A 27,526-nucleotide genomic window follows, 5' to 3' on the forward strand; every position below is an offset into this window, starting at 1 on the left:
GGGCGCGAGCTCACCTGGGCTCGCGGCGGCGTCGACCGGCTTCTCGAAGCGCCGCGCCTGAGCCGTGGAGTCCCGCTTCCCGTGGCCCGTCCCTGCGGACTGCCGCCCTCGCCAGCCCGCCAGATCGAGCCCGGCGTCCCGCGCGCGCCTCCGGGCAGCACGGAGCCCGCTGCCATGAAGCCAGCGTGAGTACCGGGCCGGGCCGGGGCCGGCGTCTCCCGTCGCAGCCGGCCGCGCGGTCTGCACGGAGCCCTGCGTGGCCCGGGCCGCTGCCCCCCAAAGTGGGAGCCCCCGCGTGGGCCGCTTAGGGGGAGCCCGGGCGCGGAGACTCGGCCGCGGCGCGCCCTCCAGCCTCCACCCCGCCCTCTGCCGCCCGGAGCCCGGCGTCCCGCCCCGGCCTCCCGGGGGCAGGAAAGGTCGGCCCACGGGGGGAGCGGGGAGGTCTGTGCCGCGACCCGAGTCCCCGTTAGCCGGGGTGCCATCCACCTGGTTCCGGGACCGCCGCCCCCAGCCCTTTCCCTCCTGTCCGCCCGCTCGTCCGGGTTGCACTCTGCCGCGGTAGTGCGGGCCGGGGGGTCTCCCCGCGCGCGGGCTGTGCTCCGGGGTTGAGGGCGCCAGGAGGCCTCGGTCTTTGGAGGGCCCTGGCACCCGGGAGCGCGGCGTGCTTTTCTGAGCCTAGCCGGTGGCCTTGAGACGGAGACCAGTTTCTGGGGCCGCTGACAGCCCCGCTCCGCCCACGGGCGCCCACGCCCACATTCCCCCCCCCCCCCCCCGCAGTCGGCCTGCGTTGCTGCGCTGCCCCGAGCACTCACCGCTCTGGGTACAGCAATCCCTGCGCGGAGGGGAGGGCTGTCATTTGCAAAAAGCGGCTTGTTCTCTTGAGGCCAAAGTCAAAATCTTTATCTTAAAAAAAAAAAGAAAAAAAAAAAAAAAAAAGTTGAGTTTAAGTAAACCTACCGTAATAGTTTGTACTTAAAACACTAATTTGTTTCATCTTGGAACATGTTGAGAAAATATTTTAATAATCCGTAGCCCCTGCCAGTAATTTCACTTAATTTTGATGTTAAGTGTTCATCTACACGACAGATAAATGTGGGGGTTGGTGGAGGAAAGGGGCATGCTGGAGAAATTGGTGAACTGAAGTCAAAATATGTTTTTCCTTTGTTTCTAAGAGAGCAAGAGAAATTGCAGTTTGGAGACTAAATTTTGTTTGGGGACAAAGGATGATAGCGTGGAGAACTCAATAAACAGTTGTTCCTTAAAAGTATAGACCTTGATCTTGATGAAAAAATGGATCCGTCCATCTGCATTTTTATTTTTATTTAAAAAAATTTTTAATGTTAATTTTTGAGAGAGGGCATGAGTTGGGCAGGAGCAGAAAGGGAGACACAGAATCCAAAGCAGGTTCCAGGCTCTGAGCTGTCAGCACAGAGCCCAACGCGGGGCTCGAACCCGCAAGCTGTGAGATCATGACCTGAGCCACCCAGGCGCCCCTCCATCTGCATTTTTATAATTTGGTGAAGTCAATAGCTTGTCAGTCTGCCTTGGCAAGGGCCGTCAGAGCGGTGTGTGCTTGTGCGCATAAATAAGTGCCTTCAAAATGAGTGTGGTCAATTATCTGTAGATTTTTCAGCTTTGTCATGCTTCTGTAAAATTGTTCAAGAAAATATGCAAACTACTTAAAATATAGAACTACTCAAACAGTAAGTAGGCACATCTAGAACCAAAAATGTCTCCTAAACCCAGTTTTACTTCTGCATTATGTGTGTCACATTCTTCTAATGCAGCATATTCTTATGTTATTTGGGGGGTGAGGTTTTGGAACTGCTAAGGGATAACTTTATAAGCTCTAGGAAGGTTATCTCCCTGTGAATTACAGGTGAGGTTTTTGTACGTTAGTTTGAACAGAATTTTTTTTTAACCCATGACCAGGAGGACTAAGACGCCCAGGAAACTTCTAGTGAAGAAAGGATCCCAAACGAGTCTTAAAGACCCAGTTGGGGTAAGGTCTCTCTGTGAATTTGTTTGTGTGTTTTTTCTTCAGTCCTTTTCTGTCTTCTGTGTGTGCTTGGAAGGGATGGAGATCTCAGCTTTGAGATTTTGTCTCCGTGTAGGATTCTTTAGTCCAGCAAAATGAAGTCTTTGGTTGTCAATTGCATAACTCCTGTAACTAATTATGATTTGAACAATTAGATGATGAAAAATGTTCTTCAGCTGTCCCAGAGAATTCTTCCTACTCTCGGCTGGAGGTAGGAATTTCTGCTCCAGTGAGCGTCCTCCCCATTTCACCACCATTAAATAGTACTTGATGGCATGCTTCATAAAGACTGCTGTAGAATAGCTAAATTCAGTCTAGTTAACTTCTCAAAATTGCACATACTTCACTAGTTTCAGACCTGGGACCTTGCTTTTAAAGTCAAATGCAAAAAATACTAGTTTGATTTGCTCAGATATTTTCGGTCTGTCCTTCACTGGCACAGGAATGTGTCTCTTGTTCTAAGTTGAGAGAACTAGATGCTTTTTGCAAGCTGAATAGTTTTTCCTCAACCCTATCACTGATTGAGAAGATGTGTTTAGGATGTTGCACTTTATACTTTATTTGTATATTTATTGAGTGTTAAGCTGTCAAGTTTTGCTTGACATTCAGTTTCAAACAATTCTAACAGCTTTTCAAATTCTCACTGTGTAATGTTGATTTTAGAGATTTTTAAAATTAGTAATAGTGTAACTTTATTAAATTTGTGCCTGCACGACAGTGAAGAGAAGCTGTGTGACTTTGATGCTTTTGTTATCCAAATTTACTTCAACTGTAGGTGCATTTAAAAATCTCTCTAATGTCTAATATATCTGTGTGCATCTGACCATTTCTGGTAGCAAGTTTTGGTTTTCATGGCTCTAAGTTTATATGAATCTCTAATATCGAGAGACCAAATGTTGAACGAACAAATGGGAAGCTTAAATGAAAAGTCAGGTAAAAAGTCAACCTTTGTTCTTAAAGTCCCTTCCTGTATTTTCAGGTATACTGTAGGGTGCGCCCACTGAGCCTTCCTGATCAAGAGTGTTGCATAGAAGTGATCAATAATACGACCGTTCAACTTCATACTCCTGAGGGTTACAGACTCAACCGAAATGGAGACTATAAGGAGGTAACTGCCATTGGACCCAAGCTATTTTTACTTGATATGATTTACTCGATTTTTCCCGAAGGGCTTTTTCATTTTTTTCCATTTAACAAAATTCACGTTTCTACTTTTTTGAAAAACTTGTTTACTTCCCTATAACCACCATATATAAAGTGTGGCTAGGCATACGTTTGGTATCCTTGAGGTAGAGGATTGCCTTTATAATGTAATTTCTTGTACTGGATATTGTTTTTTAGAGCATGTCAGGGATCGTTTAATGCAGAATGATTGTGCTAGGTGGATCGTTTAATGCAGAATGATTGTGCTAGGTGGCTATACACACACACATATTCAATTTCATAAGCAGATTAAAGTAGCAATGGCCGGGGGCACCTGGATAGCTCAGTGGTTAAGCGTCTGACTTTTGGTTTTGGCTCAGGTCATGCTCTCACAGTTTATGGGTTCAAGCCCTGCATCAGGTTCCATGCTGATAGTTCAGACCCTGCTTGGGATTCTCTACTCCTCCCCTGCTCTCTCTCTCTCTCAAAATAAATAAAATAAACATTTAAAAATAAAATAGCAATAGGCATTGTGTTTTTGTTTCGACCTCTTGTGAAGTGTTATTTTTAGTAAAATCTTGAGCAAAGTGAGTTGAATGCAGTTCAAACATCTTGCACTAAAGCTGCAGGGCAGAAGATTTTACGGGTGAGACACAATCTTTGCCTTTATGGAGCTTACAACTTAACTGGGGGCACGGACAGAAAACAGGTAACCTTCGTATTGATAGGAGACAGACAGGTGTGCTGAAAGAGATGGACTGTGGGAATGCAGAAGAAAACGTTTATTTGGGCCGTCGTCTCTACTGTCGAGCTGTCTCACTCATGTGCACACTGCTCTTGTGAAACCGTCGGAAGCCCACCAGTGGTCTCCGGGCCACTAACATTTTGACGGACGCCTCTTGTCCTCATAATGTATTTCTCAGCAGTCCCCTCCTTCCTGAAGCCCTCTGCCGTCTCCCCGTCCAAGTCTCTGTGTTCTCGGCTCTCGCTGGCCACTCTCTGCAAGTTCCTCTTCCTTTTCCAACCTCTCAATACTGAGGTGCCCTCACCCAGGACTCTCTTCTCTACCCTTTCCCATGGCTTTAAATGTTGGTTATGTGACAATAATTCTGGAGTTGACCTCCAGTCGAAACCTGTCCTCAGCTCTAAAGTCAAACGTCCACTGTCTGGATGTCACGGAGGCACCTGAAATTTTACACATTCCCTCTAAATCACTTCCTCCCTTGTCTTCTCTCCCAAATAAATGGTACCTCTGTCTCTTCCCCTTGTATCTCATGTATCAGTAGATTCTAGCCCTTCTCCAATGTGAAACTGTCCTTTTGTTTCTATCTCCACTGCCACCACCCTTGTCTCAGCCCTGTTATGAATCACCAAGACTAGTACTTCTCAAATGATCGGTGCTGAAGGAGCAGCTTTTTAAAATCTTCAGTGCATCGTGACTGATCCTTTTGTGCAGCTTTGCCATCTGAGTGAGACCATCAAGAACTGAGCTTACAATCTGTTCAACGAGATGAGCCTCCTGATCACGTGCGGGGATGCTGCAGCCCTGTCAGGTGGCTACCGAAGTTTCTAAACTTACTCTCCATTTCTGTAATTATCTCCTCCTAGATAGGAAACAAGCAGTTCTCAGAGGTCCACTGGTTTGCTGACCCTACTTTGAAATCTAACTGGACTGCTCGCTTCCACTCTGAATCTTATTCTCCAGTCCATTTTCTAAAAGCCTCCAGAGAGATCTTTTAAAGCAGAAATCCGATCTGACCTTTTTCCTGTTTAAAATCTTTCAAGGCAGAATGTCTTTAAATGGGCAAAACCCTGCTTAATTTGCCTCCTGTTTCTCCACCCTCCTCTCTTAGTACTCATCCAATCCTCTGAGTTCCTTGGATAAGCCCAGATCCTGCTTCAGGCTTGTTCTCTTCGCCTGGACTTTTCTTTCTCTTGGCTCTTAGCATGGATGGCTCCTCATCTTTGGATTTCAGCTTAAAAATCGCCACCTCAGAGAGACTGTCCAGACGACCTTATCGGAAGTGGCACCCTTACACCTTAGCCCCTTCTCTCCCGCTCTGCCCTTTATGTGCTTCCTTGGTAGCACCTACCGCATCTAGAGGTTTGTTTTTTGTCTCTTTCCCCTGCTATCGTGTAAGCTTCAAGGATATGCACCTTCTCTGCCCTGTGCCCCATTCAGTGAATATGGATGAAGCACGAATGGTCTGGAAAGGCTTCATGGAGGACTGGGTTTTCGAAGATGTCAGATAGTTGAGAGCTGACTTACTAGGAGGAACTTCACTTCTTTAATCGGACTTACTTTCAAGCATGTATAAGTAGACAAAAAGTTTGGTGGGGATTAGTAGCTCTCATTGCCTGTGACAGAAGGCAGGGCTGAAAATTGCAAAGGGTGCTGGACTGAAAATGGCTGCAACCAGTCAGCACTGTAGGCTTGGGCAGGTGCCTGCCCTGGGCCTTGCTTTTCTTTACTGGAAAGGAGGGGTTTGTTCACAGGGACTTGGAGGTCATCTGACTAACCTGCTGGTACTATCTGAGGTGTGTCCTTCCTGGTCTGATTCTTTATACTTCTTATGAACTCTACAACTGATCTACAGGATTAGGATAAAAACTTCCGCAAAGTGAAGAGTTAGCCTAGCTGAAGCAGGCTGTGTGTGTGATCTATAACGAGCTGTAAAATGAACATAATTCACAGTATGTAATCACAGGTGAGAGTGAGACGAGTCACTGCCATGCGAAGGCAGTGCCTGGCCACTGCTCAGGGTCAGCTGCTGTCTTATTATATATTTGAGTACTAATCGGTACGTGTCTCCTCTTGGGGGGACGAAACTGCTACTTTAAAAAACGTAAGGGTTGTGATAGTGATATCTGTGCAGGCTGAATTTAAGGAAAAGGGTACAAAACAGGAAAGGCGGTCCCGCTTGACAAAGGTTATACTCCGTAATAAATTCCAGCAAATACTTATACAACAAATAACCTAGCACTGACGTTCATGAAGTAAAACCTGTAAGAAGGTCACAGACAAAACCGCAAGGTCTGTAATACAAAAAAACTAAAAAATAACAAAAATGGAAATAATAGAACTCCAGCCCCTGCCCAGTTAGGACAATTTAATTGACATTAAAATATACTTATATTCCCCAACCTAATATTCCAGGTAGGAGTTTGGTAATAGTTTTGGTACTATGATTATAACTTTGTAATAATCCTATTTTGATAGAGATTTGATAATTGAAGTGATTTTTTTTCAAGGTCACAATTTATTTAAAATTTTATAGAAGAACTCAGGAAATTAAATCTATAGTTCATTTCTGGTTTTAAAACAGTACAATAAGACACTTGGTTTTATGCTGCTGTGCCATTTAAAAATTTTTTTCTTAATGTTTTTAAATTTATTTTTGAGAGAGAGACAGAGAGTGTGTGTGAGCAGGGGAGGGGCAGAGAGACACAATATCTGAAGCAAGCTCCAGGCTCCAAGCTGTCATCATAGAGTCCGATGTGGGGCTCGAACCGGTGAATGGTGAGATCACGACCTGAGCTGAAGTTGGCTGCTTAACCGATTGAGCCACCCAGGCGCCCTGACTGCTGTGTCATTTTAAAAGAGCAAAGTAGTGTATGGAGTAATAATCCCCGATGATTTTCACAAGTTCGTAACTGAGTCATGGTCATTTTTGCTCTTTGTCGTCTAAAATCTGCCGTGGTCTGTGATGTGTTAGTGGGCTTAAGACTTCTACATTCTCTTCAGTAGTTATAACTGTAATCTTTATCATTTATAAGTGGTATAATTGAGGTACATCATGACTTTTTTAAGGGTTCCAAATTTAAAAACTTCATGGTTTTTCTTTCTGTCTACACCTTAAAGCAACATCTGAATACATTAAAACAGATGTATTTCTAGCTTAGAGTGCAATGCCATTCATATGCTTTTTATTTCTCCCTTCTCCACAGACTCAGTATTCATTTAAACAAGTATTTGGCACTCATACCACCCAGAAGGAGCTCTTTGATGTTGTGGCTAATCCCTTGGTAGATGACCTCATTCATGGCAAAAATGGTACGGGTACTGGAGTTTTCACTGCGTTTTCCTTTCTGTCTGCCTCATAAAACTCTTTTGATACTTAGGTATTTGATTATGGTTGGTCCTGAACTCACATTTGTTAAATGTGGCATAAAACATTAAGGGTGGTATAAACCCTGTTTTTTTGAGCTGGTTAATTTTACGTGTTTTTTAATGCTATGAAAGAAGGAAAAAGAGCGGAGGACTTAATATATAACTCGATGTGACTTGCTACATTGTAGGTCTCCTTTTTACATATGGTGTGACAGGAAGTGGAAAAACTCACACAATGACTGGTTCTCCAGGGGAAGGAGGTCTGCTTCCTCGTTGTTTGGACATGATCTTTAACAGTATAGGCACATTTCAAGCTAAACGATATGTAAGTGTAATTCTTTTGTGTTGTGACTAGTTCACCTGAGGGCATAGATACGGAGATCTATGGATCTCCTGTGGATATAGGGTTAAGGGAGAACTCCTAATAAACTGGGTACATTCTGAAACCTTACATAGTAAATGTTTCTTATTTCTGAACTAGGTCTCTTACTACTTAAGTCAAATCTAAAAATCATGGTCTGATTTTACCCTCCACTTCAGGTTTTTAAATCTAATGACCGGAATAGCATGGATATACAGTGTGAAGTTGACGCCTTGTTAGAACGGCAGAAAAGGGAAGCCATGCCCAATCCAAAGACCCCCTCTGGCAAGTAAGTAATTACATTTGTATGTGACACTGGTCTGAGGGGAACCCTGTCTGGTGGTTTCCTCAGGCACCCGGGATGGTGAAAGTGAAGGGTGGTTGGTCTGATGGTTGACTGCAGTGAGATCAAAGTTGAGGAATGTTCTTAATTAAGTTTATTTGCTCAGATGTCCTCTTTGGTTTTGAGCACAGTGTTCTTGAATTACTGTTTAGAGAAGGTGCCGCTCTTGGTGGAGAGGGTATAACAGCCGGTGCCGTGTGTCTGCGGGAGGACACAGCAGTGCTGTCGGCTGACCAGGAGCATGGACAGACTGCTTTACACACTGCTGTTTGCGGTGACAGGCCGCTTACGTTCTCTCTCTGTTTCCTCTTGGGATCTTTACTTTTGATTCCGACTCACAATGAGTAAGCAGATTTTATGGCCCTTTTCTTTTTTCAGACGACAAGTAGACCCAGAGTTTGCAGATATGATAAACGTACAAGAATTTTGCAAAGCAGAAGAGGTCGATGAAGACAGTGTCTATGGTGTATTTGTCTCGTATATTGAAATATATAACAATTACATATATGATCTGTTGGAAGAGGTGCCGTTTGATCCCATAAAGCCTAAGTAAGTAGTGGAGAGAGTCCCATCTTAGCTGTTTAACCTTGGGGAAGCCACTCGACCTCAGTGAGCTTTAGTTTCCTCAGTGATAAATGGTAATCGTGCTTTTGTTTTCAAAATGAAAGGTAACTTGTGTATCGTACGGTTGGTGTTCGGTGCATAGTTTTATTCTTGACCGGATCTGCAGCTGTGTCAGGGCACCAGGGGGTTAAGGTGTCTAAGGAGAAGAGAGACCTGAATACTCACCTTAGACATTACTTTTGAAAACTCTTGGCCTCGGGGCTATTATCTTGAGAAGGATCGTGATCACATAAGGAAGTGTCCTAAGGGTGAGGGTTACCTGCCATTACCTTTCAAGAACCGAATACTTAGTGTCGGGAGTTTGTAGCCACATTAACCATCTGTGGTCGGTGACCTCTACAGGGAGGAGCCCAAAGCTATTGTCTATACAACTAATACAGGTCTTCTATCACTGATTCATACACAGGAAGTGATCTGTAGCATATCTCTGCCAGAGTTAAAAGACAACTCCTTAGATTTCCTTGGGTCTTGGCCTGCTCAGACTGAAGAACAACTCCAGCCTGGCATCCCAATCCACGCCTGTGCCAGAGCAGACTCTGGAGTCTCATTTAACATTAGTATCTTGCTCTTGAGTTGATGGTTTTGTTCTCAAGCTAAATGTTTATCTTCAATGCTGTCTTTGTTAGAGCCTCTCAGAACATAAATAGTATGTAGACTTGTGTGTGTGTGTGTGTGTGTGTCTAATTGAACATTATTGGAGAAACAGCTGGATATTTAGAAAACCATCAGACTGAAAGAATTTAATAAATTCCATTACACAATGTACAGATTACTTACTTTCCCATTTGTTTCAGAGTATCGGTCACGTGTACCCATTTTCCTAAACTTTTGTGATGACATTCGTTGCTACCGATCCCTTGCCTTTTTGCTCACGTGCCAAGGTTCTTTTTTGGTGGGTTCTAAATGCGATCATTTTCAAAGAAGCCTGTCTTGGTTTTATGTAGTTTTACGAAAGGAAGGCTGACAAATGTGCCTTGCACGCTTTGTAACAACCATTCTGGTAACTCCTTGAATGAACCCACCGGGTGCGTATTTGGCCCTGAATTCGGATTTAATTTGTGAGGGTGGTGCTTAGCCGGCTCTTCCAAGCTGGTTAACTTTTAAGTGTTTTTACATACGATGAAGAAACATTACAAGTGGAGGGTTTTGAGGAGCCGATCCTGTGACTGTCACGTAGCTCACACCCTCTTCCTTCGGTAGGTGGAACAGCTGCAGCACGCCCATGAGGAGCACAGAGTTTGTGTATGTGACCATGCTGACTCTTTTCTTAAGGAGAAGGGTGTGGTTGTACTAGCGGCTGGCATCTGTGGCGAGTCTGCACGGAGCTGGTGTGTCCTTGGCACTGGGCTGCCTGCTGCCTCTAAGCCCCTCCCTGCTTCCCAGCAGCCTGCCATTCACTGAGCAGTGGTGGCCGGCACTCGCTTGTGCCCCCACCGTGCATGAGGCAGGCCGAGCAGGTGGCGCCCTTCCTATCCTTATCCTACCGTACAGACTGGAACTCGAGCAGCCACTCTGAAAGGACTGCCACTCCTGGTATAAACCAAACTCTTCCCGAATCTGTCTTCTGTGGACTCTGATGTCGGGACCGGCTCTCTCTTTTACAATTAGGGAAATGCCAGCTAGATTCTGATGCTTAACCTGTGCATGTGATGTTGCCGTCTTACTATTTTGATCTCTACTTGTTTAGAAAGTGTTTTGTGTGCTTCATTAGAACAAATTATAGCAAAGCTTCTAAAACAGTGTAGGTTCCTGTTCTCCTGTTATGCAACTAATCTTGACTATACATCCTTACACTTACCCAAGTTTAATGTCTTTCGGAGCTCTTGCCTAGGCTTATTCCCTTGTAAGAATCGATGTCATGTTGCCTGGCATTTTAGTCCTAGTCTTAAACTGAGATATTAGTATCCCATAATTTAGGAGACTAATGTTTCTTCTTTCTCATAGACCACCACAATCCAAATTGCTTCGTGAAGATAAGAACCATAACATGTATGTTGCAGGATGTACAGAAGTAGAAGTGAAATCTACTGAGGAGGCTTTTGAAGTTTTCTGGAGAGGTTAGACACCACGCTAACATTCAGAAAATCTGAAACAATAAGTATACTCCTGAGAGTTGCTACTATAATTTAACAGCAGTTAAATTTTTAGTACTGTAGTGATCGAATTCAGGTTTAATCAGTGATGTCTCTGTCATCACAGGCCAGAAAAAGAGACGTATTGCTAACACACATTTGAATCGTGAGTCCAGCCGTTCCCATAGCGTGTTCAACATTAAATTAGTGCAGGCTCCCTTGGATGCAGATGGAGACAATGTCTTACAGGTAAATGTGTAGTGTGTGGAGTTTTTCTTGTTTTAACTGAAGCTTTAGTTTTTGGAACTAGAGTTAAAACAGGGAAGTTTCGCCGCAATGAAGACTGCTCTAGAATTATTATAGTAGGTGATGACGTTTAAAAATTGTTGCACTAGAGAGTGTAGTTCTGGGAAACTGGCTATTGAATCTGAGAACCTGGAATTCTGCTGTGGAAAAGGTTTACAAATCTTTATAAATCTCTTTAATAGAGGAGATAAAGTAAGAAGTAGGTACGGACCATTATTTTATCTCTGAAGACTCATTTTGTACGTGGGAATTCAGTTAATGGTTTTGAAATGTCAGCAGTTAACTTCCCAGGGTAGGTACGGTTCAGGAGATGACAATTCTAAATTGTTCTTCTCTTGGCTGATAGGCCAGTAGGGCTCCTGTCTGCTGATCACTCGTTACTACTGGGCCTGTCATGCTACAAGGCTTACATCAATTAGTAAAAGCATTTGGGCCTGAGTAGAAATCATTTAATAACTTTAAGCTATTAAAGTGTAATTCCATTTGAAACTGAGAAGGTCTCCTCATGGCATGACTACAGCAGGGTATTGCAGACCACCAGGATTCGAATTTTGATTCCTGTTAATTTGCTAGCTGTCTGACTGGTTATAAACTCTTTATAGTGTTGTGAGGATTAGAGCAGGGAGTGCATGTAGAGTTCTTAGGCCAGTGCCTAAGAACTGACTGACAGCACTCGTAAATGTTAGTTAGAAAATGCTTGTAAGTCAAGCCTTCAAATACACTTGCTTTCCTTTGAATCACATCTAGTAATATCAGTTATGTACCTCTTTTCATTTCTTATTCTACAATTAGAGTATTATGAAATTGTTTGATTATAAAATTGTCAAATATCAGGTTATAGAAAAATTAGGACAGGTCTTTTCTAGACTTAGCAGATGCGGACTGAGCTCCTGCTGCATGCTAGGTGCTAGGTGAGATGCCGGAGGGAACAACACTGGTTGAGAGGCAGTCCCTGCTTTCGTGAAGCTCATGGTATAATGCAGACAGCAGACGATGGGCAAGTCCTTGTCCCCTTCACCAACCAGTGTATTCATATAGCCCAGATGCTTTTAGCGGACTCTTCCCCCAGAACATGTATCCTTTGGCCCTACCATTTGTATTGTGCAAATGTTATATTTGTAAGACTTAGTAATTTGTTGACAGGAATGTAATTAAAGAACACCATAAACCAGTTATACCTTGTGTTATTGGCGTTATGATCTTCCTTTTAGGAAAAGGAACAAATCACGATAAGCCAGTTGTCCCTGGTAGATCTTGCCGGAAGTGAAAGAACTAATCGGACGAAGGCAGAAGGGAACAGATTACGGGAAGCTGGTGAGCAGAGCACAGTACTACTGTGATTGCTACGACTTTCCAGAACTTGCAGTGTCAGTCTGTCATCTGCTTATTGATAGGTGGTAATTTGATAGTTTAGAGGCTAAAGTTAGGGGTCAGTGCTGTTTCTTTAGTTATGCTGGTTTGGTATCAATATATGACCATACACTGACTTAAGAATGAAGATAAGCGGGGCGCTGGGGTGGCTCAGTGGGTCAAGCATCCAACTCTTGATCTCGGCTCAGCTTGTGATCCTATGGTTCGTGAGATAGAGCCCCACGTCGGTTTGTGTGCTGACAGTGTGGAGCCTGCTTGGGTTTCTGTGCCTCTCTGCCCCTCCCCAGCTGGTTCGCTCACTTGCTCTCTCTCTCTCAGGTAAATACATAATCTTAAAAAAAAAAAAAAATGAACGAAGAAAAAGTGATTAAAATGAATATAAAACAAGTTACATTCATATGGTATCTATTGCCAGTAATATAAGTACTAGGCCCTTAAACTTAAGTGATTTAACAGTTATTCCAACATTCATTCTGGTGAAAATTGGCTTCTGGAGATGGGAAAAATCTTTGAACACAAAAACAAATTGAAAGGGAATCTGTGTTTTGTTGTTGGTGTTGTTTTTAGTCTCTTATTAGTGTAGCTATTCATGTTAACATTTTACACATAATAGCATTCATGGAGTACCTACTGCGTGCTGGTATCTGAACACTCATCCAATCTGGGTGTGTGTGTGAGGGCAAGTTTGGGGAAATGGCAGAGTCAAGGTCACTGAAATGGTGTGGGCTGATGACCTATGACAACTGGCGTGGCAGAGCAAGGCGAGGTCACGAGGATCCTTGTCTGTCATACTAAAAAGTCTGAATTTTGTCCTGAAGGAATAATGGTGGTTACCTATTATTAAAGGACTAGTGTGTATCATAGTATCTACTATGCATGGGCTTGATTTCTTGATTCTGACTTTTCAGGACTGTATCATACCCATTTTTCAGATGAGGAAGTGGGCTGGGAGAGATGAATTTTCCCAACACTGGAGCCCGGGTGAATTCTCAAAGCTTGTGTCTTTCTGCTGTTATACAGGGTCCTTAAAGTCAATGAGGAATTAGTCTTTTAGAAAGACTGTTTTCCTATGTAGAGAATTAATGTACCGAGGCAGGTCTAGGGATAAGAACAGCAGTTGGGAGCCTTTTGCAGTAATTCACACAAGCCATCATGTGACCTAGAGGCAAGGGTTGGACAAAAGTGAGCCAGTTAGGAAGGCCACCTGGATGTGGAGAGGCAGGGAGAGGCAAGGGCAGATCCAAGATCTTGACTGAGGAGAAAGCAGTCTGAGGTGCAGGTGTGGGCGGTTCGAGTTTGTGTTGGACACGGGTAGCTTATTCCGGTGAAGTGCCTAGTAACTGGATGTAGAGGTGCACACATTTGGAAGGAGAGCTGACTGGAGGTTTACAGCTTTAGGTTTTGCCAATATGACGGAAGCAATAGGGGAGATGAGATTATTCTTGGAGGACAGAAGGGAACAGGCTGAGGGCAGAGCCTTGAGGAACAAACACTTGAAGTAAATGATTTAAAGAGCCTGGAAGGAGAGAGAAGGTGGTAGCCAGGTGAGATGACAAAAAAATCCACATTATGTATATGTAGATAGAGAATCTGGGATCCAGGGTATGACAAAGGATTAACCTTGATGGGAAAAGAGGTTTGTCTCAACGGAAGAAAGTAGAAACTGGAGGGTTCTGATGCTTTGGGGAAAAAGCCAGAAAGGACTACCAGAGTTACTAGGATGAGGAACAGGTGTGACTACAATTAGGCCGTGAGCATGAGAAGAACGGGAGATGGTGGTTGGGGCCCAGGTTTCAAGAGGTGGTGCGGTTCTGAATAATAAGGTTTCAGGGTTCGTCATAGCTGCGCGGCTCCCGTGCTAAAGAGAGAACAATGTGCTGAGGGAGTTGGGGCCTGTGGCAGCTCGTCAGAAATGACCCGGGCGTGTAGGGGGAACACTGAAGGCATGGCAGCTAGGGACTAGGAAAAATCTTGCTGGCCTCCCTCTGCTCACCGTCCTTATAAAATGTCAGGCTTTAGAAAACAAGCAACTTTTACTTAGGCTGCAGGGGGAAGCGGCACTGCCCTTCTGTAGTTAAAGCGCTGCAGGGCTTTGCGCCGTGGCTGCAGGGTGAAGCCCATGGACGCTTCACAGAAGATTTCTGACTGAATAATATAAAATACATAGGATCACAAAGGAAACCGATTAGATTAAAATGTGTTTTTAACAGTATTCTTAAAGCATTTGTCATTACAGTAATTTACATGCTTCCTTATTAATGCCTAAATTAAAGATCCAGGGGCGCCTGGGTGGCGCAGTCGGTTAAGCGTCCGACTTCAGCCAGGTCACGATCTCACGGTCCGTGAGTTCGAGCCCCGCGTCGGGCTCTGGGCTGATGGCTCAGAGCCTGGAGCCTGTTTCCGATTCTGTGTCTCCCTCTCTCTCTGACCCTCCCCCGTTCATGCTCTGTCTCTCTCTGTCCCAAAAATAAATAAACATTGAAAAAAAAAAAAAAATTTAAAAAAAAAAAAAAATAAAGATCCACCAGGAGGTCTTAAAACTACATAATTTCAAAGCAGTAATGAACATAAATATCTTGAGATCAGCAATAAACTGTAATGTGCTATAAAATTACCTGTGATTTCTACTGATAAAAATCACAGGTATCACTAATACTACTTTTTGGCCTATGCTCATAATTGAAAGGAACTGCTAAATTTCAGAAGTCAGTACAAAATAAAGGTGTAATTTATTTCCCATCCAGGTTTGCAGACTCCCCCAAATGTGCCCATGGATAACATGGACCCTGGGTTCAGAACCCCTGGCAATTAGGGAGAGATGGATGGAGCCCTCTGTGAGAGGTGTGAGGAGGTGGGGAAGTCTAGTAACAGGAATTTGGGTTCCAGAGAACACAATGGAAGCAGGAAGGACACTGGGAGTTGCGGTCAAGGAAGAGGAATCATGAACCATGGGACATTACGGAGGCACAGACGAGCTCTGTGTTTTGAGAGGTGGCCAAGGATGACAGCATGGTGGGAGTTAGCTGACCTTAATCAAGGTTCTAAAATGAACAAATTGCTACGTATGTGGGAAGGGGGAGTCTCTGCAAATGGGATCTCCTGCATTTTAGGAGGCTTAATTAATCTGTCAGACTTGCCTTGGCTCAGAAATCCAAACAGAGTGGTCAGAAGTAACAATTATGCTGCCCAAGGAATCCTTGTCTGGATGTGGAAGGGACGCAGTTAGCTGGACCCTAAGACCCATGGTTGTTAGAAACACGAGGCCCTCCGGGTGCAGGGGACACTTCAGTGCTGATGGAGCCAACTACAGCCTGAAATTGTCATGCTGTAGAGAATATGTTAATAGAGGATATTAAACATCTGCATCTAATACACTCTCTCACAGAATTTAAGATTTGGAAGAAACTTTATGGGCCAGGAAGTGTAATGTTGCATTCCTTTTACTCTAGAATTCTTGAGGGATGGGATTTAACCTCTCCCGAAACACTGCTATTATAGAATGTTCCTGCCAAGCCATATGGGAGTGATCTTGAAATTAGCCACTACAACCTGTTATTTGTAATTTCCTATAGTATTTCTGGGTTTTTTTTAGTGTTGATTTTTTATTTGTATTTTTTTATAAAATGTTTATTCTTGAGAGAGTGAGAGCGGGGGAGGGGCAGAGAGAGACAGGGAGACACAGAATCTGAAGCAGACTCCAGGTTCTAAGCTGTCAGCACAGAGCCTGATGTGGGGCTCGAACTCATGGACTGCGAGATCATGACCTGAGCCGAAGTCTGATGCTCAACCAACTGAGCCACCCATGCGCACCCGTGTTTATTTTGGCGGGCGGGGGGGGGGGGGGGGGGTTGGTGGCGCAGAGAGAGGGAGACAGGGAATCTGAAGCAGGCTCCCGGCTCTGAGCTCTGTCAGCACAGAGCCGGATGATGGGCTCGACCCCCAAACCATGAGATCATGACCTAAGCTGAACTCGGATGCTCAGCCAACTGAGCCACCCAGGCACCCCTCCATATATTTCTATGAAGTAGGGATTTTATAGGCAAACAGACCACACTCTAGCTACTTTAATGTTTTCAAATGTCTTCTGTCTCTATTTTTCTGTCAGGAAACATTAACCAGTCATTAATGACACTAAGAACATGTATGGAAGTCTTGAGAGAAAATCAAATGTATGGAACTAACAAAGTAAGCAACAGCCTTTCATCACTTCTGTAGCTTTGTTTGTACGCACTGTTTGGCCTTATATATTTGGATTTGAATTTATTTACAGATGGTTCCATACCGAGATTCAAAGTTAACCCATCTGTTCAAGAACTACTTTGATGGGGAAGGTAAAGTACGCATGATCGTGTGTGTGAATCCAAAGGCTGAAGATTATGAAGAAAGCTTGGTAATTTTAACGTATTTATCCTATAAAGTCTCAGAGTTTCTATGGAGAAAACAACTATTTGGATGCGAAGAATGACATTCTAAATATTTTTAAAATTGATACAGAACCATTAGTTACGGAACTAATGACCAATCTATTATTTCATTAAGTAATTTCTGAAGAAAGGCTTGGATATGTTTATTTAAAAAAAAAATTTAAAAACCTCCCATTTGTCTTGTATCTTAGCAAGTCATGAGATTTGCAGAAGTGACCCAAGAGGTTGAAGTGGCAAGACCAGTAGACAGGGCAATCTGTGGTTTAACTCCTGGAAGGAGATACAGAAACCAGGCTCGGGGAGGTCCAGTCGGAGACGGTATGATTTGGTGTTACATCATGTGCACGTTTGTCAGTCTCTCTTCAGATGTATTTTACATGAGACAACAATTTACTTCCCTTCCTCCCAAGAACGAAGGGGGGGAAAAATTTCTGAACCAGAGTATAAATGAGATTTCTTTTGTTACATACTGTAACTCCCCCCCCCCCCACTCTTCCTTTTTTTGTAATTCATTTTAAAGGAAGTATGATTGTGACAACTCTAAGTGCATGGTTAATTGAACCGGGGGTTGGGGGTTCTAATCACAGTGTTAAACTTGTTTAAATAAGCTCTTTCTCTCCTGTTTAACTTCTTGTAATTTTTTTATAATTCAACACAGAACCACTGGTTACAGAAGTAGTTTTACAGAGTTTTCCACCTTTGCCATCCTGTGAACTTTTGGATATCAACGATGAGCAGACTCTTCCCAGGCTGATTGAAGCATTAGAGAAACGACATCACCTACGGCAGATGATGATCGAGGAGTTTCACAAACAATGTAAGGGCCAAAAGCGGTCTGCGATCATTTCACCTCCGGAAATAGGCAGTGAATCAGAGTTCTTTGGTGGGGCAGATCTTTAAGGAAGGGTTATTTCTGCACTTAGTACTCAAGGCATTGTTTAATTAGACTGACAGGGAACCTTCCCACAGATCATAAAACGAAAGAGGTGGGTGGGTGGGTGTGTATACGGTCCCTTTTTAAAATTTACACTGATGGACACAAAAGAGTGGAGTAATAGCTACTTTGTTTTTAGTTCTTACTAGTCACTTACTTGCAAGGCACTTCACGTATATTACATCTTTTTTTATATATAAAATTTTTTAGTTTTTTTGTGAGAGAGAGAGAGAGAGAGAGAGAGAGAGAGAGAGAGCACGCGCGTGCGCAAACGGGGGAGAGGCAAAGAGAGAGTGGGATCTGAAGCAGGCTCCAGGCTCTGAGCTGTCAGCACAGAGCCTGACCTGGGGCTTGAACTCATGAACCGTGAGATCATGATCATGACCTGAGCCGGAGTCGGATGCTCAACTGACTGAGCCACCCAGGCACCCCACATGTATTACATCTTAATAACTGTCTTTGGGCGAATTACTTCATCATGTATTTCTTACTCTCCATGTCTGCACAATGGAGATTTTAGTTGTTTTATCTAGGAGGGTGTCGTGGGGATGAGATGATTTATGAAAATCATGTAGAACAGCGAACAGCCTGGTATGTAGTTAAGTGCTCGGAAACAGATCAACAATTTTTATCATCGTCGGTTCATTTAAATCTTCGTAAGAAAGGTGTGAGATGAGTGGTATTTATATCCCTGTCTTGAAATGAGGAAATGTGCTCAGAAAAATTAAGTAACTTGTCAAGTCCCGCAACTGATCCTAAATCCAGTTTTCGCACTTGTTTTGAAGCAAATGACTTAACCTATAAGGGTTGACAAGGGAATGTCATAGTGCAAAATGAAAGGCCCAGTGTTTTCTAGTGAAAAACAGCCTTTAGGAATGTCTCTCATAGATTTCTTTCTTTTTTAATTTAGAGGGAGAGAGGGGGGGCTGGTGGGGAGAGGAGAGAGTCTTAAGCAGGCTCCATGCTCAGTGTGGAACCTGCCTCAGGGCTCGTTCCCACAACCCTGGGATCATGACTTGAGTGGAAATCAAGAGTTAGATGCTTAAAGCAACTGAGCCACCCAGGTGCCCCTCACACTCTTTATGGACTAACCCTCATGATTTGCTGACTAGCTACATTTTACAAAGTACCGACTAGTAAAAGTTGATTCCACCGGTCATCTTGGAATTGGAGTAAACTTGGCCTGCATGCTTTTGTTTCAGCTATTACTTTCAAAGCCCTGTTGCAAGAATTTGACAATGCTGTTTTAAATAGAGAAAACTACATTCAAGGAAAACTAAATGAAAAAGAAAAGGTGATCTCAGGACAGAAGTTGGAAATAGAACGGCTGGAGAAGAAAAACAAAACTTTAGAATACAAGGTTTGTGCCGGCATCATTTATGGGCGTGCGTGCTGGCTGCTGAGCACCGCTCTCTCTGCCTTAGCTGTTCTGCTGTAGAGCCTCTCACCACTGCGTTCTTACTCGTCCTCGCCTCACCCCAAAGACAGGAAATGGGAATGAAAAGCATTCAAGGGGTAATAATGCTCTTTAATTTTATGAGTTAGACTTTAGCGATCGATGGGAATGTTCTTGGACCAAACAGGTGAGTTTTCCAGAGGGCTCTCTAGAGTTCGGCTCTGCTCGTAGCTTGCTTTTTGACTTCTGGTGAAGCATGTTTGCTCTCATTAACTGAGTGTCATTTAGGGGGTGCCCATTCATTCCAAGAAGCCCATCTCAACCAACACAGTGTTCTCTGGTCTGAGAACAGCCTAAAATAGAGAATTCAGGTCTTACTCTCAGGGGAAACTTATTTTCACACAAAGTCGGTTAAAACATCTTTTCTGTGAGAAACTCGTTTAAAAGTTCTCGCTCCTAGGAATGGAGGTAGGAATTCAGGTGAGAGTTTAAAGGAAACTGCCTTCTCCCTGATTTTTCCTCCCACAATCGTGCCCGCATAAGCAAATTCTGCGAGCTTCTTTCACAGCTACGTGCGGTGTTTATGTGCCTCATGCTGAACAGAATGGTCTGCTTCCCCAGATTGAGATTTTAGAGAAAACAACTACCATCTATGAGGAAGACAAGCGCACCCTGCAGCAGGAACTCGAAGCTCAGAACCAGAAGCTGCAGCGGCAGTTTTCTGACAAACGCAGACTGGAAGCCAGGCTGCAAGGCATGGTGACAGAAACGACAATGAAGTGGGAGAAGGAATGTGTGAGTGTCGCTCCTAGTATTCCGCACTGGCGTCCCCGGGGGAGGGTGTCCGTGGTGGTGACGGCGGCTCCAGCAGCCGCTGCCCGCCCTTCCAGCTCCTGACCAGTGACCTGGTCTGGCGAGCGCGGGAGGGACGGGAGGACTGTCGTTCTTGGCAAACGATGCGTCCGGGTGACATGCCGCGCCCGTCCGGTGTAACTGAATTAGATGTGTGTCGCTGCCGCCAACCTAGGAGCGTCGGGTGGCAGCCAAGCAGCTGGAGATGCAAAATAAACTCTGGGTCAAAGATGAAAAGCTGAAACAACTGAAGGCTATTGTTACTGAGCCCAAAGCTGAAAAGCCAGAGAGACCTTCGCGGGAGCGGGACCGGGAGAAAGTGACCCAAAGAGCCGTCTCTCCGTCACCAGTACCTGTAAGTTATGTGGTTGTGGAGTAACCCGCACTGGAGAAAATCTGTTCGGATTAGGTGACTTTCTATGATGAGCACTTGTCGTTTATATTACTTAACTGTGTTTCACCAACTTCTCTGCGTAAATATCTCTAAATTTAGCCATCAACGCCAATTCAGTGCATTCGGTATAAAAATTTTTTTAACTCAGTAAAACGAAGTCTAGAGTTGTCTTCCTGTGCTAAAATTATGCAAAAGCAGTGAACTGTTTCTCTCAGTGTTTGTCTCGCTCATTAACGTCTCTTCCATTTTTTTAGCTTTCTAGTAACTATATCGCTCAGATTCCCAACGGCCAACAACTCCTGAGCCAGCCGCAGCTCCATAGGCGCTCTAACTCTTGCAGCAGCATTTCTGTAGCTTCCTGTATTTCGGAGTGGGAGCAGAAAATTCCTCCGTACAACACACCTCTCAATGTCACATCTGTTGCAAGGCGTAGGCAGCAGGAGCCAGGACAAAGTAAAACTTGTGTCGTGTCAGACAGAAGGCGAGGGCTGTACTGGACCGAAGGCAGGGAGGTGGTTCCCACATTCAGAAATGAGGTAGAAACAGAAGAGGACCGCTGCTGCAGGGTTAGTGCCAGCATTCTCTTCAAGTATTGTAGCCACAGAGCGTCATCTTGGGGGCTTTCGTGTGGCGGTTGTTTTTTTTGTTTTTGGTTTTTTGCCGTTTTGTTTTTTCATTATTTTACTTTATTGTTATTTTTGTGTGTGACTTGATTCAGAAAGCTCAACGGAAGACGGGTGAGCTCCAGTATAAATAAGGTCTAATTTTTCTGTTAATTTCTTGGAGAAATCACCCAGAAATCGAGGCCTAGCTCTTGAGTCTGAAAAAGCTGTAACGTATCTGGTAACAGCAGCCATGCCAAGGAACACAGGTCAACTGGGCTGGCCCGGAGTAATCGTGTTTTCCTCCGCAGTGGCTCCTAAGCACTCCAGACCGGGGTGCGAGTGCTGAGGGCGGTTTCCATTGCTTTTTCCTTTTGGTTTCCTTTCCTCAAATTTTTTTGCCACTTTTGACCTTTTGTTTTTAAAAATGTTTTCTCAAAATGTTTTCTATTTTGAAAAATCTCAAACTCAAATGCTGAAAGAATGGCACAGTGGCTTCCTTCCCCCTGACCTGGATTTACCAATTATTATCTATATAGATATGCAATCCTGTTTTCCTCAAACTTTTGAAAGTCAGTCATACACTTTGTGGTGTTTCATCCCTAATGAGGACTGTCCTGTATAAAGAGTCTTTACCAAACCCAAGAAAGTTCACATTAATTGAATAAATATCCTCTATTTTTAATCCATGAGCCTAACAAAGTGAATGCCCTGCAAGTGCTTATTATCTATTTTTTGATTTTCATGACATTCAATGTTTTTGAATACTCCAGGTCTGTTGTGTAACTACTGAAGGTTTGCAAGTCCAGTAGTTGCTTTTAATCTGAAGAGCTTTATCTCGATTTACAAGGGCTTGGCCTCAGTCAAGGGTGTTTAAAGTCATTCCTGTTTAAGTTTTCTTAAGGATTAAGATAAACTTTTTACTTTGAATCTGAATAAATGGGCCAAGCTAATATTGTGAATTTATATTTAGTAAAATTTTAATATGGCTTTTAGATAGAATTTTTCTTTTAACAAGTTAATAGTATTTGCTTTAGCTTTTCTTGTACAATTTAGGTACAGATAAGCTTCATTTAGATCACCTGCACTCCTGGTTATTCAGGAATAGTGATGAATTAATTGCAAGGTATTTACCAAGACCCTGCACAGATGTGTTCTAAAGTCGGAGTTTTTTATTTTGCAGATTTTGCTTTAAACCTTTTTAGGGAGCAAATTATGGTGATAGAGTTTCTGATCAAGTCTAATAAATCCCCTTTATTTTTCATGAAAGTTTATAGACTGAACACTATTCAAGGCCTGCTTGTGCCTGGTCAGCATTAACGTGTTATCCAATTTGGCTCTGAGATACTTAAGAGGATTTACTAGCGATCCTTTAACTTCTCACTTGAAATCAAATCTCTTTAGAAGTGCAGCAAAGTTTAGGCTAGTATCTACACATCTAGGTTTATTGGCCAAAAATTAAGTCAGGTGGACTGAATTTACACTACTAAAGTGTAAATTTGAGGAAGAAATTTAAAATATCTTCAAATAGGTAGTAGATTGTAAGAACTATCTTTCTGCAGCTTGTTTCATAATCTATTTACTGCCAAATGTGTTCAGGAAAACTATCACCTTTGCTAAATGGTAACGACGTGCAAACTGAAACAGATTGTGAGAGAGCCTGAGGCCACTTTAAGAATGGAAGGTTTCCTAGTTGCCCTGAGGCTTGGGCATCTCGCATGGCAAACTGACTGCCCACGTTCTGTAGCAGCATCCTTTCCCACCAGTGCTTCTGCTGTTGCTTGTGCTTATTAGGGGAAACGCTGCAGTTCTCCAGACAGGCATTTTATTTTTTTTAATGTTTATTTGCGTGTGTGTGTGTGAGAGAGAGGAAGGGAGGGGGAGAGAGGAAGAGAGAGAGAGAGAGAGAGAGAGAGAGAGAGAGAGAATATCCCAAGCAGGCTTCCTGCTATCAGAGCAGAGCCCGACATGGGGCTCGATCTCACAAACTGAGATCATGACCTGAGCCAAAATCAAGTCAACCGAGTCACCCAGGCGCCCCAGACAGGCATTTTCAACTTGGGATCTTCATAGGCGACCAGCTTTGAAGGATTTGGCCTGTAACAGACTGTTTCATTTGCTTTTAGTTATACAAAAGGAGATGTTTGAAGCAGTGGGTATCTTTGGAACTATGTCCTGTGTGTCACACACTATGTCCTGTGTGTCTTAGACTGAATGTGCTAAATTTAACTTCCCCAAATTTACATGATAGTTGACTGGAAGCAACTAGTTTTTTATTGTGTGACTGATGGAGACTAATTTGATACTGTATTTTTAGTTTGGTTCTTAGAACCTTCATGAAATGTCTGAGGAAAAATAGTTGGTATGTTTTAGCCATCACTGTGTTTGAACTTTTCATGAAGTTCTATTTGAACTTTTAAAGTCTCAGAAAGTACTCAGAAGTAGTTCTTTTACGTTCTCTTGATCATTTTATACATAGAATTCTTATTATACCTTATGTTCTTTAGCATTTTGTACATACAGGCCATTAGCTTTCATTTTTTTTGTCCGTCTCTGTAGAAGGAGTGTTTTCTCTTTTGTTTAGAGGCCTGTGACATGTTTAAGGCTTTTACTGACCTTATTTGGAGCCTTTAACACAGTTGTGGACCTAACAGATTACCTCACAACGACAGGCACAGATAACAGTTTTGATCAAGAATGTAAAATGAATGGTCTTGAATATACCACCTACACAGGAAAGCCTAGTAGCATTATCAGAATTTTTCCTTCCATTTTGTTTTGTTGAAACGGAAGCTCCCTGACAGAACGTAGAACATACAAGATGGTTTTAAGAGATGTTTGTGGGTTTTGTGTTTAAATACAAAGAGAACATTTAAATCATTTGAGTAACATATTTAGCTTTTGAAAATGTTTGTGCGTTTGTTTTGATATGATCATCAGCTAATGTAGCCAAACCTGCTGCACTTCTAATAATACCCTTAAATTTATTCTGGGTTATGCTTGTTTCTTGATTCCTCTTTCAACCTGATCAGAACGCACCACCAATTCGTCTCCGACACAGACGATCACGCTCTGCAGGAGACAGATGGGTAGATCATAAGCCTGCGTCTAACGTGCAAACTGAAACAGTCATGCAGCCACATGTCCCTCATGCCATCACAGTATCTGTTGCAAATGAAAAGGCACTAGCTAAGTGTGAGAAGTATATGCTGACCCACCAGGAACTAGCCTCCGATGGGGAGATTGAAACTAAACTAATCAAGGTAAAAACAAATTTACACAGGACGAAAAACATACAAAATGTCAACTTCACAAAAAACCACTTAATCTTCTATTCCTTTGATGACACACGGGCGGTGTCAACGAAGATAAACGGGTGTTGATACGACCTTTTTGACCTTTGTGTTTGTTCGTTAGAAAACTAACTGCTCAGGCTATGAATCTGCTAAACTACAATTAAATTGGCTGCTCTGTACTGAATGAGGCTCAGATTCTCCGGATCCTCTGTTAGAGGATCCTATTATATACTGTAATTAATATAGTTTAACCACTACTTTAAAAGTAAGCCCAAAGAACTTGTACCATTTGTCAGTTCTAGATAAAAAGCCCACATTAAAATGTGACCTATCAAAATTTCTTATTATTGAGCTACCCAGAGCCCTTTCCCTTCCCTTCCTGTAGAAAAATTTTCCTTTGATTGCAGAGTCAATGAATAATTGGGGAGTAAAAGGCAACTGGGAAAAAACGTTTTTCATATCAAATTTAATTTAGATGATGATTCTTAGTATAACCAGAGTTACAAACACGACTGTACTGTCATTTGAAAATGAGGGGTGGGGTATACCCAGAGGAAAGTATAAATGCCTTTGAACATTTAGAAATTTCTGGTAGATTTCTTGATCCTTGGTGTGGTTTTTTATAGAACAAAAAGGAATATTCTGAAGAATGTTACTGATGATACTGCATTGGACTTTTGTTTAGTGAGAGATAATTTCTGAAGTATTTTAATAGTACAGACCCAGCAGTTAGAAACACCATCTGGTTTTGTGGATGGGACTTTATTGGTTTATGGAGAATCTCAAGTTCAGTTTGAAACATTTATCACTTGGGCTATCAAAGTGTAATGGTGACCTTTATCTCTTGACTTCAGGGTGATGTTTATAAAACAAGAGGTGGTGGACAATCTGTTCAGTTTACCGATATTGAGACTTTAAAACAAGAATCGCCAACTGGGTGAGTGACCATCAAGGGCTATTGTTTTCTTAGCTTGCTTATTCTTGCAGAACACAACATCCTATGAAATGTATCATTAATTATCTGAAGGAGTGTAGTGATATTTCCCTATTTTTAACATTGTTCCTGTTCCTGGACGCAAAATAATTGTTGCGTATTGTTTCCCCATTTTTCTGTAGGCGAAAACGAAGATCTTCCTGGGCAGCACCTGCCCAACCAGATGGTACGGAGTCTGAATGGACCGATGTAGAAACAAGGGTAGGGGTAAATATTTGTTTAATAAAAATAAGGGGTAACCTATTTTTAACCCCCCTGCTTATTGTTTTTCTGGCTCTTGGAAGCAGCTGAGGTCGGATCTCACACTGCCAGTGCAGCCTGTAGTTCTGTTCCTAGCAAACCTGCCAAGGGACTCATGCTCGTTTGGATCGGCTCTCATTGGAGCTCTCTGGTTCAGAAGCCTTGTTTTCAGTGTAGAGGAATAGGGCCCGAGAATCAGGTCAGAGAGCGTCACTGCAGAGTGACAAGAATTCACATCAAATTGGTGGGAATCTTCACACAGGCACAACTTCCCTGTGGAACTGTTACTCCTGATGAGAGGCTCCCCTGGAAAGAGCATGGGAAGGGCAGGTGGTGTTAGGAGGCCATTTCTTCCTCATCTAAACCGAGGAAATTACCCAGATGATGTCTACGGACAGTTCGAGCTCACCATCTTTGTGGCTTAAGTCAAATAAACTGCAGATACCTGGTATTTTAGCATAGCTGTCTGTGCTGCACTAGAAAGCAATGTGGGGTGTCACCTTGGCTGAACCCATCTGAGCAGAACTGTTTTATAGACTGCACAGAGGAGCTGATCTTTTCCTCTTCTGTAATTTTCCTATCAGTGTTCTGTGGCTGTGGAGATGAGAGCAGGATCTCAGCTGGGACCCGGATATCAGCATCACGCACAACCCAAGTGAGTCCTGACTAACTGGGCCTTTCTGTGTGGCTTCTCCCTTCTCCCTACCGTCCACTTTAAGGGGACATTATGAGGTTTCTGTTTACCCCTTGGAATATCTGGGTGCTTTGGCAGACTGCCGCAGTCGGTGCTGAGAACCTCAGAAGGCTTGGGAAGAGCAGTAACAGGAGGTGATGGAAGATTGCTCACTCTTATTCGTACTTTGCTAATGCTCATAAAGCTCTCGGAGGCTGAACTGAGATCACCCATAAGGAGGGGAGGCTGGAGGCTTTAGTCAGGGATGACAGCAATTTCTGTAATTCATTCTTTCTGAACATGCCTCTTGGTCTCATTATAGTGGTTAAGTGTTCAGTAAAATAAAACGGGGTGGCCGAATTTACGGTAGGGGAAGGAATCCCACATTTCCTTCTGTTAAATGCATACCCCATTCTTTTTCCATGTTAGTAAAACCCTTTCTTTTCATATGTCTACCTATACATGTCTGTGTGTCCATTTTTAACACAGGTATTCCTCAGGCAAGTTGGAAAAGTACCGCAGTAGGATAAAGGCGGGAAGTCCTGCTTTTAAAGCTTAATATTGGAGACTCATAGTTTATAACTGTTACTTGCTATCTCAGGATCTGAACTTTCCCATGATAAAAGAGTTCTTGTAAAGTCTTCCTAGGAGATCTAATTGCTATGGATGTATCACTGATCGCAAAAGTCAATACTAAATGCTGGTTTTCACATTTTAGGCGCAAGAAACCGTGACTTACCGGTTTCAGTAACGAGAGAACATTTTCATTTGTGTTGGTGATGTCTCCAAGCAGAGCCAGCAGTCTTCAGAGTCACCCTGTAGAACTGCAGCTTTGTTGAATACCACAGACCTCAGATACATCAGATGCTGGTGCAGATCAGAGATTCCCCCGAAGTTTCCAAAGATATCTAGGATTCAGCACACTTTTTATATTATATGCCTTGCCATGTGAACTTTTTAATAATGCTATTATTTTGTATATTTCTTGTATACTTATAAACTAATTCACACAAGTGTTTTGTCCTACGTGATTAAGGAAAAATATATTTAGATCACACTTTTTTATTGTGACTTTTCCAGCTCTTGTCTGAATACTTCTTAAGGGTTTATAAACAAATGCTGCTATAGCTTAGCTGCAAGAATGCACTTTAGACATATTTGGGAATTCAAACTTTCAAAATAAAGATGTCAGTGACTGGCCAATACTAAAACCATTTTAGGAAGTTGTTTTGAATTCTGTATGTATATATCCACTTTCTGACATTTAGATATGCCAAAAGAATTGAAATAAAAAACTGAGAAACAGAAACAAAGTTGTGGGACATTTACCACATACTCCCAAGCACTAGAAG

At 42.9% G+C, this 27,526-nt stretch overlaps 2 protein-coding genes across 20 annotated transcripts in view; one reads left to right on the forward strand and one right to left on the reverse strand.

Annotated features, from left to right (window-relative positions):
* Window positions 1-27,526, reverse strand: part of LOC121041914 (uncharacterized) — a 67,645-nt gene that overhangs the window by 14,719 nt on the left and 25,400 nt on the right. For 7 of the 14 annotated variants that reach the window (XR_005795910.1, XR_005795908.1, XR_005795911.1 and 4 more), the window contains 2 exons: window positions 26,914-27,082; window positions 813-903 (listed from right to left, as the gene is read on the reverse strand). Coding sequence is in view for 2 of the 14 variants with exons in the window: in XM_040493112.1 (XP_040349046.1) it covers window positions 15-169; window positions 813-903; window positions 5,275-5,359 (331 nt within the window). In the remaining 12 variants the exon portion in view is untranslated. Of the gene's footprint in view, window positions 1-14; window positions 170-812; window positions 904-5,274; window positions 6,213-19,238; window positions 20,175-24,714; window positions 25,808-26,913; window positions 27,083-27,526 lie in introns of those variants that run through there. The other 7 variants (XR_005795905.1, XM_040493112.1, XM_040493111.1 and 4 more) reach the window with 7 other exon arrangements.
* On the forward strand, window positions 79-27,483 carry KIF23 (kinesin family member 23). Of its 6 annotated transcripts, none has more exons than XM_040493110.1 (24): window positions 79-185; window positions 1,933-2,002; window positions 3,018-3,146; window positions 7,130-7,235; window positions 7,481-7,617; window positions 7,833-7,942; window positions 8,375-8,545; window positions 9,821-9,862; window positions 10,565-10,677; window positions 10,820-10,941; window positions 12,210-12,312; window positions 16,475-16,554; window positions 16,640-16,759; window positions 16,985-17,111; window positions 17,452-17,610; window positions 18,930-19,087; window positions 19,745-19,918; window positions 20,151-20,330; window positions 20,624-20,935; window positions 24,004-24,234; window positions 25,122-25,204; window positions 25,384-25,468; window positions 26,086-26,156; window positions 26,893-27,483. In XM_040493110.1, the coding sequence occupies exons 1-24, from the start codon at window positions 175-177 to the stop codon at window positions 26,906-26,908; spliced, it is 2,910 nt and encodes a 969-aa protein (XP_040349044.1). In that variant the 5' UTR covers window positions 79-174; the 3' UTR covers window positions 26,909-27,483. The 6 variants fall into 6 exon arrangements, with proteins under 6 accessions (XP_040349044.1, XP_040349039.1, XP_040349042.1 ...); XM_040493105.1 differs by having other exon boundaries at window positions 25,384-25,462; XM_040493108.1 differs by lacking the exon at window positions 24,004-24,234.

This window comes from Herpailurus yagouaroundi, unplaced genomic scaffold, assembly GCF_014898765.1.
Source record: "Herpailurus yagouaroundi ecotype Mexico unplaced genomic scaffold, PumYag 184, whole genome shotgun sequence".
Classification (NCBI taxonomy): Eukaryota; Metazoa; Chordata; class Mammalia; order Carnivora; family Felidae; genus Herpailurus; species Herpailurus yagouaroundi.